The sequence below is a fragment of the Balaenoptera acutorostrata genome, chromosome 8 (assembly GCF_949987535.1).
Source record: "Balaenoptera acutorostrata chromosome 8, mBalAcu1.1, whole genome shotgun sequence".
NCBI classification, from domain to species: domain Eukaryota; kingdom Metazoa; phylum Chordata; class Mammalia; order Artiodactyla; family Balaenopteridae; genus Balaenoptera; species Balaenoptera acutorostrata.
Window position 1 is genome coordinate 78954969 of NC_080071.1, and position 16486 is coordinate 78971454.

Below are 16486 nucleotides of genomic sequence, written 5' to 3' on the forward strand. Positions count from 1 at the left end.
CTGTCTTATCCACTACATTATAATCACTGCTGTAACACCAGGGCCAAGCACCATGCCTGGCACATTTAGACTCTCATTAAGTAAGTGTTGAAGGAACAGAGGGAGGGAAAAGAAGAGGAAAGGGAGGAGAGAGGATGGAAGAAAAGGAGGAAGGGAGAGGCAGAAGAAGAATGAATAAAATAGGCAGTAATGCCTTTTCATGAAGTGTAAAGAAAGCTTCTAAAACAAAATAAATAACAAACTATGAGAGCTTTCAATAAAAACCTCAGTGGATATGACTGTTTGCGCTGAAGATGGAATTAAGTACTCTGAGGGAAAACACGTTTCCAAGTGACAATGAAGAGAGCTGATAGCTCTGAGAGAACCAGGGAGAGAGGAAGGTGGGCTTGAGGGGCTTTTCTAGATTCCACATCTATGAAAACACAAACTTCAATCCTTAAATGTATGTTCAACCAAGCTTCTTCATGAGAACACAAATGTGGGTTGTGTAACCTTATTCATCCATGTGATAGTCTAATCTAAAAAGCCAATAAAAATTAATTTTAAAAATATGTATATATAGCTGTGAGGCAAATTTTGTTATATTAATGAGTTATGCAGATGAACAAGGTGAACGTGAGGTTGATTTGGTCATTGGAACATCCTGATAATTGGTGGATGAATTTTGAGATTGCCTTTCCTTCTTATTCTAGAATAACTTTTTGTGATAATGATAAAGTATATACCAATATTTGATGTAGAATTATTTCTAGGTAAAGAAATAAAAGAAATTTAATATTTAAAAAAATAAGTTAAAAAATAAAAGGCATTAGATTAGAAGTGAAGTATATATGTTTTGTTGGTTCCCCATTTCCAAGTTTTTATTAATACTGCATTCACCAGTTCCCCCAAAAAAGCAGTGTTGGGCAAGTTTTCATAACTGTTTATTCATTATAAATAGTAAATATTTACTGCACTTTTTACAGGAAAGACATTTTTACAACACATTGTTGTTGGCTGAGGCTGCAACACGAAGATAGCACTTCTCTTGATCCATCACCCCCTAAGACCAACGTAAGAACTAAACTCAGTACTATGTCTAGTCTCACTAACTCACTACGTCATAGTTCTTAACTCTAAAAGGAATGTATTTGTGCCTACCTCGTTCATGGTTCCAAGAATAGAAAGAAATAAATAACACTGCATTCCCCCTTCCTGTTGCTCTTAACATCTCAAAAAACAAATTTATTGACATTCTAAAATGTCACCACACAAACGTATGTAAACCTCAGTTCCTACCATCTTTCAATTTCAGGTATTATTGTATAATTTAAAAGTACATGACAGCCACATGGACATTTCTGGTGTTGCCCTGCCTTTCATAGAAAAGAGAAGAATGTAAACGAAGTCATTTTAAAAGCATTATTCTCAAACATGGTCTCTAATCAAAAGGAGCAAGCCGGGTATTGGTTGTCCAGCAAATGGCAAACATCACTGCATTCTACCACAATGAATCATGGGCTGCGAAAATAAAGCACCTGCAAAAATATAGTTCTGATTCTGTTTCTATGGCCCTGGCCATTGCCAAAGCATCCATGAGGTACACAGTATTGCACACTGATAAGCAGCTGTGGGAATGCACATCACTTCTCCACCATGCCCTCCCCCCGCCCAGGTTGGCTTCCAAATGAAACTAAATTGGGCAAATGTCACACACCTCTCCCACACTGAGAAAGAAAACAAGCTTTTCTTCTGATTCCCCCATATCCTGTTAGCAAGACGTGTCCATCCAGGACATGTACTGACAACTGAGTTACAGATGAGGAAAAGATAACAAATAATTTATTTGGGAGGTCCTTTACATCTAGTCTAACTTCCTAAAAATGGTGGCATTTATTTTTATATCCATTTCCAGTGTGTAAAAGTCAAGGATTCCTCCGTTCCCGCTTCATAGAGTGAGCAGTTTTAAGGTTGTAGAAGTGTCAGCATTGGACATCAAACTTGTTATACTTTATTCTCCGACTATATTTTCAGAACATTCTGCTTGCCCAAACCAGTCAAGATAAATCACACACACACACACACACACACACACACACACACACACACACACAAATGGAATGTTTTAGCTCCTTCATCATCAGCACTAGAGAGTTGGGATATTTGATATGTAGCCATGTTAAATCATTGCCTTAAAATGTTGCATTTGTCTTTTATTGTTCTGGATCTTCCTTTTCTCCACTGCTTTTGTCCAACACATTCAAAAGAATTTGAAACCAACTACTGGAGAAAGAAAATCAATCATTCTTCTTTGTCTCCTGTCGAGACTGCCCCCCAAGAGGGTGATTTATTTTTTCTGAGAAGATTCTTCACGTCTAGGCTGTGGAGACCGGAAACAGGGCCAGTTTAAGCTCCAAGTGGACAGTTCACTTATGCGATATCTGGCTTGAGATAATGAAAGGCACCTGTAAGGAAACACACGCAGCTTCAGGTCAGGCTGGGACAATTCACAGCAAGGGGCAAAATCAGCTACAGGCTGACAATGTCATATTTAATACCGAGGTATCAAAGGATCGAGACGAATATTTTTATTCCTAAGACAAGTTTGACAGAACTCTGTGTCCTTGGGATTATACCCCATATGATCCTTGAGCTGACCTCATTAAGAACATGTGTTTCTAATGCCAGAGGTTATTTCATTTTGGCCAACCCTTGTGTTTTACCTAGTGGCAATCAGCTTTCACGTCTCAGCAATTAATAACCGCAAGATGTTGTTGACATTGGTTAAGAAAATAATTATACTGGGAAGCCCTTGCTGGAACAACCAGCTGGCTTTGCCACAAAATTGATACCAGGATGGAAGGCTTAATCATGCTGGCAGCTCCGCTTTCTCAAGGAAGAGTTAAAGTGTTTCACCCTTCCAGGAGTAATTACTCCCTAGAAAGTCCAAGGCTTACTTTGTCCATACTGCCCATATTGGTAGCCTGTGACAGGGTCCATACTGTAGCCTGTGGTGCTATAGGTGGGTGGGCAATAAGACTGAGAGGTTGGCAGACTGTCCAAGCTCTTCATATGGTCTAGTCTCTGACTGCAGCTGGCCGACACCGTCGTGGTAGGTTCCAGGCCCCCAGTGAGAGGTGAGAGCGCATAGTCGGTCTGGGGCTGATGGGGTACCCCACCGTGGTTGGTCAGGAGTCCCATTACCTAAAATAAACAGGCAGATTAGGAAGAAGTGAGAATGCAGGGAGGACCAGACCCTAGCCTGCTGCTGAAAGGATAACTGCAAAAGGCCAAGTTTTACTTCTTTGGAAATCTACTGTTAAAGAGCTGTCCCGAAGACGGTGACCTCCATTCAAAGTGGCAGAGATATTACATCATGCCCAGTGATAACATCTGACTGCAGTTTCAGAAAGAAGGAGAGGGCGGAAAGGGGAAGGAGGGTGGGGGAAGAAGGGAAAAGAAAAAGAAGAAAGGAGAGAGGGTGGGAGAGAGAGGACACCGTGCCCCTAGTGATAAAATCATACTGGAAATTCAAAGAAGGAGGGACACAGGGACAGAAGGTTGGAAGGAGGAAGAAATTATATCTGTTCATATTGAATAATGTTTAACCATGTATTACAACTGGGAGTTTCACACGTCATTTTAAACAGGCATTTGCTTATTTTTTTTTAAGTTGAATCCAAATCAAATTCTTTTTGTGTATTTTGAGATCTCTGTGTCTTTTTTCATAGAGTTCCCTCTCACGAAAACTCCACTCCCCATCTTGGCCATCCTTCAGTAATCAGAAATTAGTACATCCTCCCTGATATTCCCTTGCATTTTCCTCATCCCTCTTACTGCGTAATTAGTACTTGGTCACCTACTTTGAATTATGAGAGCTCTGAGGGGAGTAATCTACCGATTTTCACATCATCAGCACCTAACAGAGTGCTGGCACGTATTAGGTACTGAATGAATGAATGAATGAATGGTAAATGATTCTCCAAATAACTGCCCCCATTACCTAAGCCTTTCATTTCTTCTCTAAACTAACATTTTCATAAGAAGTGTTAAAAAAAAAAAGCCTGAAATGCAAACATGTTATAAAAAGTCTGCTCGGTTTTTTAAATAACCCTGGAAAGCAAGCGAACTTTTAAAAAAACAAAACTGTGATAACAGAACAACTTTCCGATTAGCACGGTGACAAGTTTCACAAACACAGGCTCGCTGACCCTTACAACACCTTGTGATGGAAGCAAGTAGATAATTAATTTTGCAGCTGGAAAACTGCCACCCAAGAGAGGAAGTGATTTTTCTCAACTTCATACAAGTCAGCGGCAGGACTCAAAAAGCAATCGCAGAAGAAATCGACTGCTGAGTGAAGAGCTTCCAGAAAATATCACCTGCTTACAAAGTATTTCAATGCGGGGACCCACCACTGCACAATATTTCCATCCTAGTCCTGTTGTATTTTAAGACGTTTGAAGCATATGGAGATTAAAGTGTACAAATAAGAGCAAGATGAGAGGGCAGTAATGAAACTCAACCCTGACTGTAGGTCTTGGGTTATCCACCAAGGTAATTCAGGCCACAGAATCCTGGATGGAGGGGTACCAGCAAGGCAGGAGGGAGGGATGAATCTCACATTCCAGAAAGCTTCCTAAATTAGATTCCAAAACCAGTGAGGCCACAATCCCCTTTGGGAAGGGTTTGCATAATCCTCATAGCTAAACAAAATCTTCTTGAAATAAAGCTTTAAACTGATCCATCTTCAATTAGCCCCAAAAGACCCAAAAAAAAGAAAAAGAGAAAACAAAAGAGAATCTGTTCACCACCTTCTATGGATTACCCTTTCTTCCTCCATTTCAACAAGCCATGATTCTCCTCACCATCCCACCCCGGCAAGTCTCTATTCTTCATTTCCTTGTCTCCCTTTCACTTGAGTTCTTCTATGCGTGAGCAGATGGGAAGGTGGGCTGGTGTGGGGAAAGCAACACAGTTTTACCCAAATTTTTAAAGACATTCCAAGGGATCAAAATTTTGAGCTTGAGATTTTTCAAAACCTCTAAAAATTACTTATATTCCAAAAAAAAAAAATCATATGTTTCAGAGCATAGTTTTGTTTTATTGGGGATTAGGGGAAAGTGAGAGTCACAGAGTAAAGTAAGAATAGGAGTCACAGCTAAAGGAGGATGAAAAGTCACCAGAACATGGGGCTCTCATACACTGCTGATTACAGCAAGTTAATTACTTCATTTTCTCATTTAAAAAACCTGAACATAGCCCCAAATGCATTTATTTCCTGAATGTTCTTCCATCTATATATTTTTTTCTTTTTTGCCTTTCTTTGAGTTCATGTAGATGATTTTGCAGTATATACTTGGAAAATTCATAAATGTCAATTGATATACTAACTTATTAAATATTTTCTTTCAGCCCAAATTACGAACGTCTATTAGAAGAGAAGTCTTTAAAGTAGAGGTTGCTCAGGGCCAAACACACTCCTTTCCAATCAGGAGTACCTCTCTGTGTACTGGTCTAATGGGCAAGAATGGACAAGGAAAATTAAAACATTAAACATGTGATATTTTTAATGAAAGGGGGATTATGGCACAGGGCACAAATATTTTACTGTGTAAATAATCTGTGCTAAGTTTTTTTAAAAAGCACTTAGAAAAAGCAACTTTGTAACTGTATAAATTCAAAGAAAAATATCCAGTGGTACTGGATAAAAAGGAAATATATTCTTAACAGTGTCCTTCATGAAGATACTTACTTGAAATTCTGTTAATGGTATACCTCTTTAAGGAAGAAATGGAATATTCTATACACAGTCACAGTTGAAGAGTAATAGAAGAATTTTATTCAAAACATGCACACTCTCCCATGAGCTATATGTACATTTTTGTGATAAACTTTTTTTAATCCTCTGCCATATATTTCTTGTTTGCATAACTTTGAAGGCCGCAATAATTCTGTCCATGGGAGGAAAAAAACATGAAGATCCTAAAAGAGAAGAAATGAGTCCTTCCTATAAGCAAAATTCAGCTTATGATGTTCACGTAGCAACTTTTTGCAGTTGTTGAATTAGAAAATACCTTAGGACAGGAAGACCTTGAAATATATTTGTTGGAGGATGGAGAACATACAGTACCATCTGCCAAGGCTATATTCTAGGGCAAGAGAAAGATAGCTCCTTAAAGGTGCCAGGGCACAGTGTCCTAAAGACATCCCAGCTCATGATCCAATCAGGAGGAATGGCTGCTGTGTGAATGGAATAAGAGGGATTCTTGATGGATCTTCCTGTCACTATTATGACTGTCACACACCGGAAGCTAGAGACAGCTCCTGCTTTAGCAATTGCCCTTAGCTCAGCAGCCCAATACTTGCGGAAGCTAATGTGAGGAAATAAAGAGGACCAGAGACCCGTTATCTTGCTTAGAGACAGATATTCTCCCACGAGTTTTTCTTTCCACTGTGATGGTCACACATTGTAATCATGACTTCTTTCTCAAGAATTGGATGAGGATGGGAAAAGAGGCACTAATACTTCCCTACATTTGCTCTGAAATGGAAATTAATGAATAATGACAACTAACGCAACTTATTTCAATATTTCACACTGAGAAAACTTGAGAAATGTACATCGTTGTAACAGCTTCTTATTTAAAAATTAAAAAGGAAATATGTGTTGGGAAAGAAAAATAACTATATCAATACAAAATGCATTACTTTCCCCTAACATAATTTAAAACCTCAAATCTCTATGGAAGGGTCCCATTACATTTTTATGTACATTTCTTTAAAAGCAATTTTGCTATTTAATGTGGTTCAAGGGAAGCTATGGAAATTTCTTTCTGCTGCACAAAGTTGGTAAACAGACTTCTTAGAACTCCCCCAATATGGTCATGGAATGTCTTCCAGTCATATTTTCTTTTTAAGAATATTGTCAGGATCTCTTTCATATAAGCTTTTCCTACAGCAATTTGTAATTCAAAGCCTAAAATAAAATCTCCATTGGTTGCAAAGTGGGGGATTTTTCCTCATAAGCCATTAATAAGCTATTTCTATTACAGGGCTGGCATTTTTGCCCGATTTTATTTTATTTTTTAATTTGAGGTAGGAGAAACACAATTGCCTGGTTTTCACAAACAATTTCACAGGAAAAGAAATAGACTCAGGGCTAATCAGTTCTGTCTACTGAACATCAATCACATTCTTATTAAATGTCAGATGAGTCCAGGAACTGAAATGAACAGGAAAAGTTTTCCTTTTATAAAGATCTCTGTTCTGTCTCCTTGGGAAGGGAGGTGGGAGGAGGATTTTTTTCTTTTTTTTAACTTTTAGTTGAGTACAACTCTTAGGTGAGGCATCTGGGAAAAAAATCTATTAAGTATATCAGTAAACTGTTACCTCCAAAACATTTCCCAGACACCGTTTCTAAATTGTTCTATGGATAACCTTTAAAAACAAATTCACGCCTTAGAATCGTGAAGTGGGACTTCTGCTGGTTCCTCAGTCATTCCCTTTATTAGAGACTTTGTTGAAGATCTTTTTAAGCTCATTCTCAAGTTTCAGAATTCCAAATAAGTTGTTTATATCTTGATTGGAAGATTATATGGTTCAGGAAAAACTAACTCTTTACAATTGCTTCATGCCATATTTCTCTTGAATTAATTTTCCTATTGTAAGATTAAATATAAAAGATAAAACACTATGAGTCAAGTTAAGATTTACATTTAAAACAATGTGTCTGGAAAATATCCGTCTTGGCTTAAGTGTTATGATTTTGCCATCAGTTGAAAGTGCTCAGAGTTTATCAGAAATCTAAAATGATTTAGCAAATTATGGTGTACGTCTAGGTGCTTCTTTTTTTCCTTAGCAGGAACCCTGGTTCATGTCTTTATTTTCTTTTTTGCTCTTAAGTAATCAGATGCTTTTCTGATTTAACATTTAATAATACACATTTAGTTGCATTTTAGAAACCCATCGTGAATTACAGCTTTGTATGACATAAAGGGGTTTTTTTATAGCTTCTACACTTTTCTCAAAAGTCTAATGATTATAAACTTTTAAAATTTGGATATAATTTATTTCCACAACCAAACAAAAAATTCAAATGTTTATGCAAGTGTTTTTTTCCGATACGGGTACTACTGGAGTTATGTAATGCTTAGATATCAGTGACTGTATCTTTGAGGCTGTAACTAACCCTAAACTTGAACAGCAGAGATTTTCCTGAAAATGTTGTCTTCAGATTCAAATGCCTTAGGAATTATCCTGCAGTTGATTAGCATCTAAATAATTAGATTTTTTGGCCCTGTCTGTTTGAAAGCTGTAAGAGGGAAGTTGCCTGAAGGCAGAAGTTTCTAGCAAGGTAAGGATGGTGACCTTCTCACCCACCCAGAGTTACGGGAAGGGCATGGCTGACCTTTACCTAACCAGATAGAAAACCAGTGCATGTAAAATGTCCAGCTAAAAATACACTTATTTTTTATTTTAATCCTTAGCTAACATTTTAAAGTAACTACGTTTCACACATGATGAAAAAGTATGTGTGTCAGACAAGTGTGGTTCATATGGTGCATATATTTCCAAGTTTTATTTGTAAAGAGCACAGTGAGTACCTTCTCAGTTAAACTCTAAGTGTTATATGTGCTTTAGTCTCCAGCTCTGTGACAAGTTACAGAATGACTTTTACTTTATTGATTCTTCAGAATACCTATTTCTCAATAGACCTAAGCTGTCAAATGGATAGCAATATTCTTTAGAGACTGATGACTAAAATATAAATCTAGGCAAAAAAATTAGCATAGAAATGGCTTGCAAGAGACATATATACATATACACATACACACAGAGTTTACTTCTAGACAATGATGAACAGTCATATCGTGTCCATCTATTATCAATAAAATAAAGCCCATTAAGAAAAAGCTCATTTCACCTAAATGAAAAAGCATGGTTAATACAGTTGGTATTTGACTATGTTAGACCCACCATGGGCTGTAATAAAATTCTCATATGTTTTAATTCATTTACGCATGCCTGCATTTAATATGCTTTGTGACCATGTCTACAATTAATATGATTTATGAGAAAAGAACATGTGTGATATTGGGGGGGTAGGGTGTAGCATACATATTTTTTTCTTCTATGAATGAAAAATATAGCAAAATGGCTCAGGGAAAATTGTTGGCTGTTAGCATATTAAGATGGACTGACAGAGCCCTGAGTAAACTTGGGGGAGTTAATGATATCCTCTTATCTGACCCTGACACATTTGCAGCATGTAATTTACAGAAGCTCTGTCCAGGGAATCTTGACAAATGCTCCTAACGATGTCAGGGCAATGTTCCATTCTAATGTAAAACAGATGTGGGTCAGATACCCTCATTCATCACTTAACACAGAGAGTCTCAAACTCTTTCTGAGAGGAATGACATTACCTGCTGTTAACTCTTCTCATTTCAGGAAACAACAGCAGCCCTCTAAAGAGTAACCACTCAAACCTATCACCATTTCAAAAACATGACTGTAGAAAATTAAGCATATATCTTGGTTTAATTTCATGACTACTTCTGGACACGTTTGCTAAATATTAATTGACCTCTTGAGACCTAGGATTCCAAATATAGAAAGGGAAAAGCTCTACGCTTGGGCATCCCACAGTACCTCAGTGAGATGGTGTTTAAAACTTTATCTCTAATTGCCCATAAGCTAAGCCTGCGTTCAAGAAAATGCAGGGCTGATTCACCCTAATAACCATTCGTAAATGCACACCTTGCTGAATCTTAACTGCCCAGTTCTGTCTGAGATTCACGCAGAACTTTACAATAACCTAGGTGTCCACGTTACCTTTTAGAAAGAAGGACCTCCACGCTGCCCCTCTGAAGCATAGGGGTGCTGGGCTACACTGTATCTTCATTCCCCCAAAACTTCCCCTTCCACCCAATACTACAACCGTGTGGAGGGCAGACGTTCCAGGCTACTGAGGGAGAAAAAAATTTGCCCGGCTCAACAGTGGAATTTCTTCTTTCTTCCAGATCATGTGTGATGCAGGCAAATATTTCTGTGGCTGCCCAAAGTCCGTGTCATAAGACTCCATCTACTAAACGCCTGAAGATTACAGAAGAGAAACTTCCCTACACTTCTCTTCACGTGAAGGAAGATAAGTCCTCAGGACAGAGAAAAGAGCCAACTGAAAAGATCAAGTGATACTGATTTAACGAGTAGATATCAGGAAAATTGTTTCTATTAACTATGGGAAAGCAGTGCACAGCCTTGCAAAAGTCTGAGAATGAACTTACCCTTCAGGAAGTGCTTTCTGCCCTGTTTCACAGGTTTTGTGTTAAGGCAGAATAAGCTTTCATTTAAGATGCATGGAAATTTGTAACAACTCTATACATATGGGACAACATCTGAGAATACAGCCTTCTAAGAACCAGAAGCTACTATTCCAGTAAGCTAAAGTCCTACCTACTTTAATTCCCCCACCTTCCCGACTCCAGGGACACTGGACCAATAATGATGTTGCAGTGCTTTTCCACGTGAAAACTTACTTGTGTTCTTGATCATAAATTGGGCAGTGGCTATGTCTCCTATTCCCAGGCAACTTGAAGTAGCTGGCAACATCCAGGGCCCACAGTGAGGCCATGTACATAGTTCTTTGACCTACAGAAATTAAATCTGCTCCTACAGATCTTGACAAAATAGTCTTTGTAATTTAGTGATAAAAGGAATACTCCCCAATCAATTAAATCAAAATTACTTAGATTGCCCCTTACTTTCTAAAACCTTGCTATTGCACCTGTTGTTTTAGCTACCTTTCTCTTTTGCTGGTGAGAGAGAAGTATAGCGTTCATCAGATTCTCCTGCCTTTGAGGTATCTAGTATCATCAAAGCTAGACTCTAGATTTTTTAAAAATGAGTTCATGTCAATATTATATTTCAAGGGACTTCCCTCGTGGTACACTGATTAAGAATCTGCCTGCCAATGCAGGGGACATGGGTTCCAGCCCTAGTCCAGGAAGATCCCACATGCCGCGGAGCAACTAAGCCCATGCACCACAACTACTGAAGCCTGTGCGCCACACTACCGGAGCCTGTGCTCTGCAACAAGAGAAGCCACTGGAGTGAGAAGCCCGCTCACCGCAACGAAGAGTAGCCCCCGCTCACCACAACTAGAGAAAGCCTGCATGCAGCAACGAAAACCCAATGCAGCCAAAAATAAATAAATAAATAAATAAATAATTTTTTAAAAATCACATTTCAATAAATCAAAACAAGAATAAGAATAGGCAACAATAGGACAACCCTGTCCCCTCCCTACTCTTAGCCCCATGGAATGAAGGACGGTTGCCTCTTCTTTGCATTGTAGTGGGTTCTCATGTTATTGTGATCTGAATTACTCAAACAAAACCAATTTTTGTACATTGTATTTCTGGGGAGCATATTATCCCAGGAGCGTTACAATGACTGCATTCTGAATGGACACCAATATGTGTCCTTAGGTCTTTAAAATGTCTGAGTAGAATACCTTAAAATACTCCAGTGCACCAAGAAACAGCTTTTCCTTTGATGGTATTCAGCTTCCACATTTGCCTTATTCATCAGGGACAAAGAAAAGTATGCTTTTTTGTCAGGGGCCTGCGTGATATTTTTCAGCAAACAACAATGAGAGCTCTGTCGCAACAAGCAGTTTTATCACTTTATCAAAATGCATTTAGTCCTTTTAAGTGCTGTGCTTCTCAGCGTAGCTCTATAGGGTGATTCTTTTTCAATATCTCCCAAGTTTAACAGGAGGATGAAACAGAAGCTGAGATAGTTTAAGCAACTTGCCTGAAGACACACAGCTAGTGAGTGGCTGTTAAGTGCTGGAATCTAGTGCTTTTGACTTTGGGGCTCCTGCTTAGATCAATGAGTTACACCCACACGACCGTCAGTTCACTAAACACTAATTCTCTCTCTTTTTACTCCCTTTTTCTGCCTATCTAAACATTAATAAGCAGTTTATAGCTTCTTCTTTAAAATTACGCTTTTTCCTGCTAAGGTCGCTTGCAGAGGGTGACAGTGTATTGAAGCAGGAGATAACATCAGACATTAAATGGAAGAAACATTCACTAGTGAAAAAAAATTAAAGAACAATTCTAGAAATGGACAAATCATGAGTTGGGTCTCTACCTATTTTTTTCATTCAGCACTTCCTAGGAAATGTTCCTCAAAACTTGGTAGTCTGATACTCAACAAAAGGGATCCACAGTTAAATTAGAGAACACTGAGTTAAACAAACATGTTTCTATGCTGCAAGACTTGTCAGAGCCTTTAGTAGGCTAATGTGCACTGGGACTCTGAAAGATAAAGGGATATATTTTGAAATATTTACCAAATCGTTGACTCAAAATCCTTTTTCCCCAAACCACTATTCCAAAGAGCCCACTTTGGGGAACAAGCCTTTATTATGAGACACTGTTTGGTTTCTGGGTGTTCAAAGATGATTATGACCTAGTATCATGCCTCTAGAAGCTCATGGTCCAAAGGGGGATGGATATGTTATAATACAGTGTGATATGAATTTTAACAAGGTATAAACACACTAATGTGGCATCAACAGAGACTAAAACAAGAAATTCTGCCTACAAGTGTCATAGAAGGGTTCATACTGAACTAGAAATTCTCCCTTGGAATCTTATATATAGAGAGTCAGCTCTTTAGAGGGTTTTTACACTTGATCTTAGCCAAAAGGCCGAGAAGTGATATAGAGGGTTTTTTTAATCGGCAGCTGTTTAATTAGATTTTGTAAGGCAAGCTGCCCAAAATGAGACATCAGTATTTCGTGGAGGGGTAAAAGATGGTTATTTCTTTAAATAATGCCTGCATCCTTCATTAGTTCAGTGCTGAGGACAGCCTGCCCAGTCATCTCACAGCTCAAAAATATTCCCTGCAAGGTAGAAACACAACCCTTTGAGTCTACAAAATGCACTATCTCAAAGGGTCTCTCAATTTACCATCCTTTCCATTGATCAGTGGAGACAACGCAATCACTAATCTCAGAAACTCCAGTTTACTGAACTCTAGCTAAATGTCAAGAGGAATTTTTAAATATTACACTATACAGTGAAAAATATACACCTCTGATGAAACCCAGACTGTTTTGCAGAGACAGATTCTTTAAAAAAAAAAAAAATAGTATACAACTAATGACTGAATCCGGTCTTCTGTGTCTGCAGTACAAAGCACACATTCAGCCTCTAATTGAATAAATATGCAAGTATTGAGATTTCTATAGATATTGCCATTTTGCAAATGCAGTAATAAATTAAAAGCTTTACATTGCATTCCAACCACATATAAAGGGTTGATTCAGACCCTTGGCCTCATACTAGAATTCAGCACGGCTTTCCTATGTTTTACTGACGAAAAAGAAAAACTTTTTACTCCAGTAGCTTAGTTATAGACCAAGCAATCACACTCAATTTTTTCTCTTCAATGGCTAAAGGAATTCAAATGGGCCTAAAAACCTTGGGGTTGTTACAGTTTTCGTCCAATGTACAAGAGAAAGTAGCTGATGGAATTTCTACTTAAATCAATTTAATTCACACAAAAAATTTAATTCAGCAAGAAAGGTTTTCTGGTGGCTCATTTCAGTGACATGATGTAAGATTCAGTCACTGGTGGTTGCTGCTCCCTCCCTTTCTTTAAAAAAGAGATTCTGGCCAAGTACTTGTTTCTCTCACAATTCTCCAACGAACTCAAGAGGCTGTGGCTAGAGCTGACATAAACCAGGGCTCTCCTCATACTCTTTAAGGGTAGCAACCACAGCCTTCGGAGAAAAACCAAAGGCACCAGGTCAATTACAGCCTGCACTGATTCAACAAATGGATTAGCAACAATGTTTTCACCACCGAGCAGAATATCTTGAAAACCTAATATGGCGGAATGGAAACATGCAAATGGCCAGTGGTTACTCTGGTGTAGCTGAAATGGGCTTATTTATGATCATAAACATCCTTGAGCCTTCATAAACATGTAAAAGGCTTCTGCAGCCCTGGTTTTGAGCTCATGAATTGCTTTAGAAATGAAACAGAAAGAGGCTGAAGCTTCGGAGAGGCTGCCACTTTTGTACAGAATGTCTCTCTGTCCAAGCTTTGTTTGACACCCAATCAATCTCTTTAATCAAAAGCACTCCTTTTTCTTCCACAGATGAATTTCTGGAAATTGTAAAAAGGTAGTGCCTTTGTTTGGAAATGAGTTGGTGGCAGGCCACCTGTTTGTTTGGTTCTTCACGATGATAAAGGTAGGTTGAGGGCACGGGATCTGCAACCTGTGTGTGAAATGGACAAAACAAATGGCCTGGCATCAGGTAGCTTCTGGATGTGTGCCCAAACTGTCCAGAAAAATAGCTCTGCTGAAACAGGAACTGGCCCTGCCATCAGGGTAAATCTTACTGCTTTTACATGTATCAACAGTACTAAAGAAGACCAAGGAATTGCTATACCACAGTGAAAAGGATATTCTCTCTATACGAAACAGAAAAGTACCCATCACAACCATTCTTAATGACTATACCCCATTAGCATAACAAACTGATGTGTAGTAAACCACACACCTTCGATGGACAAAGATCCTTCATCTTGCCTTGCAGCTAAGGAATTTGAGATAATTGTGAACACTGTGGTCCAGGAAATGACAAGCAAAATCAAAAGCAGTCTTGAGTTCTGTGTACACATATTAATGCTTAAATGCTTCTCCCTAGTAAGTTTCAGGAGTAACAAATGTTTGTCAAAAGAAGCTGTGCTGAGCAATTGAAATCTGATTTGAAATGGAAACATGACAGTCTAATACATATATGCATGAAATGGAGAAGCTGCCTAATAAGCGTAGCTGACACCAAATATGCAATTTACATACATTACACACTGATAATCTCAATTTTAATATTACTCTTTAAAAGTAACTGGATGGGTGGTGGAGTTAAAAATTTTCTTTTATAAAACGTGAATAAGAACAAAAGTTTATCCTGATGTCTTCCACCATTATCCACAATCTCCTTAGTGTAAAGATATATCTGCTCTTTCTTGGGTCTGTTTCAGAGGCAGTATCTCATCCCCACAAAGCTGTGATGATTCAACCAGACTTAACAGATGAATGGTCGATAAACTTGATGAGATCTGCAGACCTACTCTTTGTTCCTGAGGTGCTGAGTGGTGAGCAAACATTCAAGCATGTTTAAGCCTGGTACACAAATCTTTATGAGAATTTTTTCTTTTCTCAGTAGATTATCCATGAAATAGGACAGGTGTACTGGTTATTCAATTACATCTTACGCAAGACCTGGCCAAAATTTGAAATGAGGCCTCTGAGCATAGATCTTACTGTGGAGATTTATTAATAACAGTTAAAAGTTGTCTATAACAAAACTTTTTTTTTGTAATTTAAGCCTATTTTCTTATTTTATCATTGGTTTCACTCATAAACCAGAAACGAAAATCTGCCCATCTGTTCTAAACATAAAATGTGTTCATAATAATCCAGATTTATACCAAATGTATTTTTAAGTATTGCTGAATTGAGAGAGTACTCAAAATTTATAGCCTCTGAGGTTACAAAGAGGACTTCCTCTTTTTAAGGAGGAAAATGCTTAAAATGAACGTAGGAAAGGCTCAGAAAGCTTCTTGGATATCAAATGGCTCCGTAGGAAAAAAAAATGTCAATGATATAAGAGTAAATGAATCAAAACCATATGGATCAAATTTTCCCTAAAATACACAGTTTGAAAAATTAAGGAGGAAAAGTGCTTGGCAAAATGTGTTTTAGGTTTTACCAAACCCAAAACATTCGAAGAATCATTTGCAATGGTTGATGAACCCTAAATGCAGCCAAGTTGGCCCATTTTTGTATACTACATAACAATAAAAAAAAGCTTCCTAGATAACTTCCTAGTGTAACCCACTGATACTGTATTTCACTCAAGAAATCATTAGAAGCTGTCACCAGAAACCGTGGCGTTTGTAGGAGTAGGGGGGTGTTGAAATGATATAAGTTGTTCATTTAATTGGCCTTGTTTTGGGGGTTTGGCTCTGCGTGTTTTGGAGGTGGGGGGAGTAGTGAGGGTAATGTTTCTTGCAAAGGAAAGTTAATTAGAAGAACATGGGCCAAACGTTAATTAGTCTCACGTCTTGAGCATATGGTAATAGTTCCTTGGCACTCCGTATTCCAAGTCGGCATTCCTTTTTTTCTCCTGCACATGCAGGAAGGTGCTGGGAACACACCAGCTGGGTTTGGAGGGGAAATACGTGGTCTCTGTTTCCCTGTGCTCTTTCTGTGGTGTTCCCACACCAAGAAAACACAACTTTTCAAAAGAGGGTGCTACTGCAGGGTAGAGGGAGTTGAATGGTTTTCTTCTCAGATGGTGTTTTGTCATTCATTATAAAAGCCTCATCTCCTGAAAGGGTTATATAGTTCAAATGATCCTAGAAATTCAGAGACAGTAGAAAATTTCAAGGGAATTAGCCTATTCCCAACCCAC

At 38.3% G+C, this 16486-nt stretch overlaps 1 protein-coding gene across 3 annotated transcripts in view; it reads right to left on the minus strand.

Annotated features, from left to right (window-relative positions):
• Positions 1-976: 976 nt before the first annotated feature.
• Positions 977-16486, minus strand: part of PAX3 (paired box 3) — a 94257-nt gene continuing 78747 nt past the window's right edge. For 2 of the 3 annotated variants that reach the window (XM_007188006.2, XM_007188005.2), the window contains exons 8-9: positions 2937-3183; positions 977-2444 (exon numbers count right to left, since the gene is read on the minus strand). In XM_007188006.2, the coding sequence (XP_007188068.2) occupies positions 2410-2444; positions 2937-3183 (282 nt within the window). In that variant the 3' untranslated portion in view covers positions 977-2409. The remainder of the gene's footprint in view (positions 2445-2936; positions 3184-16486) is intronic. The other variant, XM_007188004.2, reaches the window with a different exon arrangement.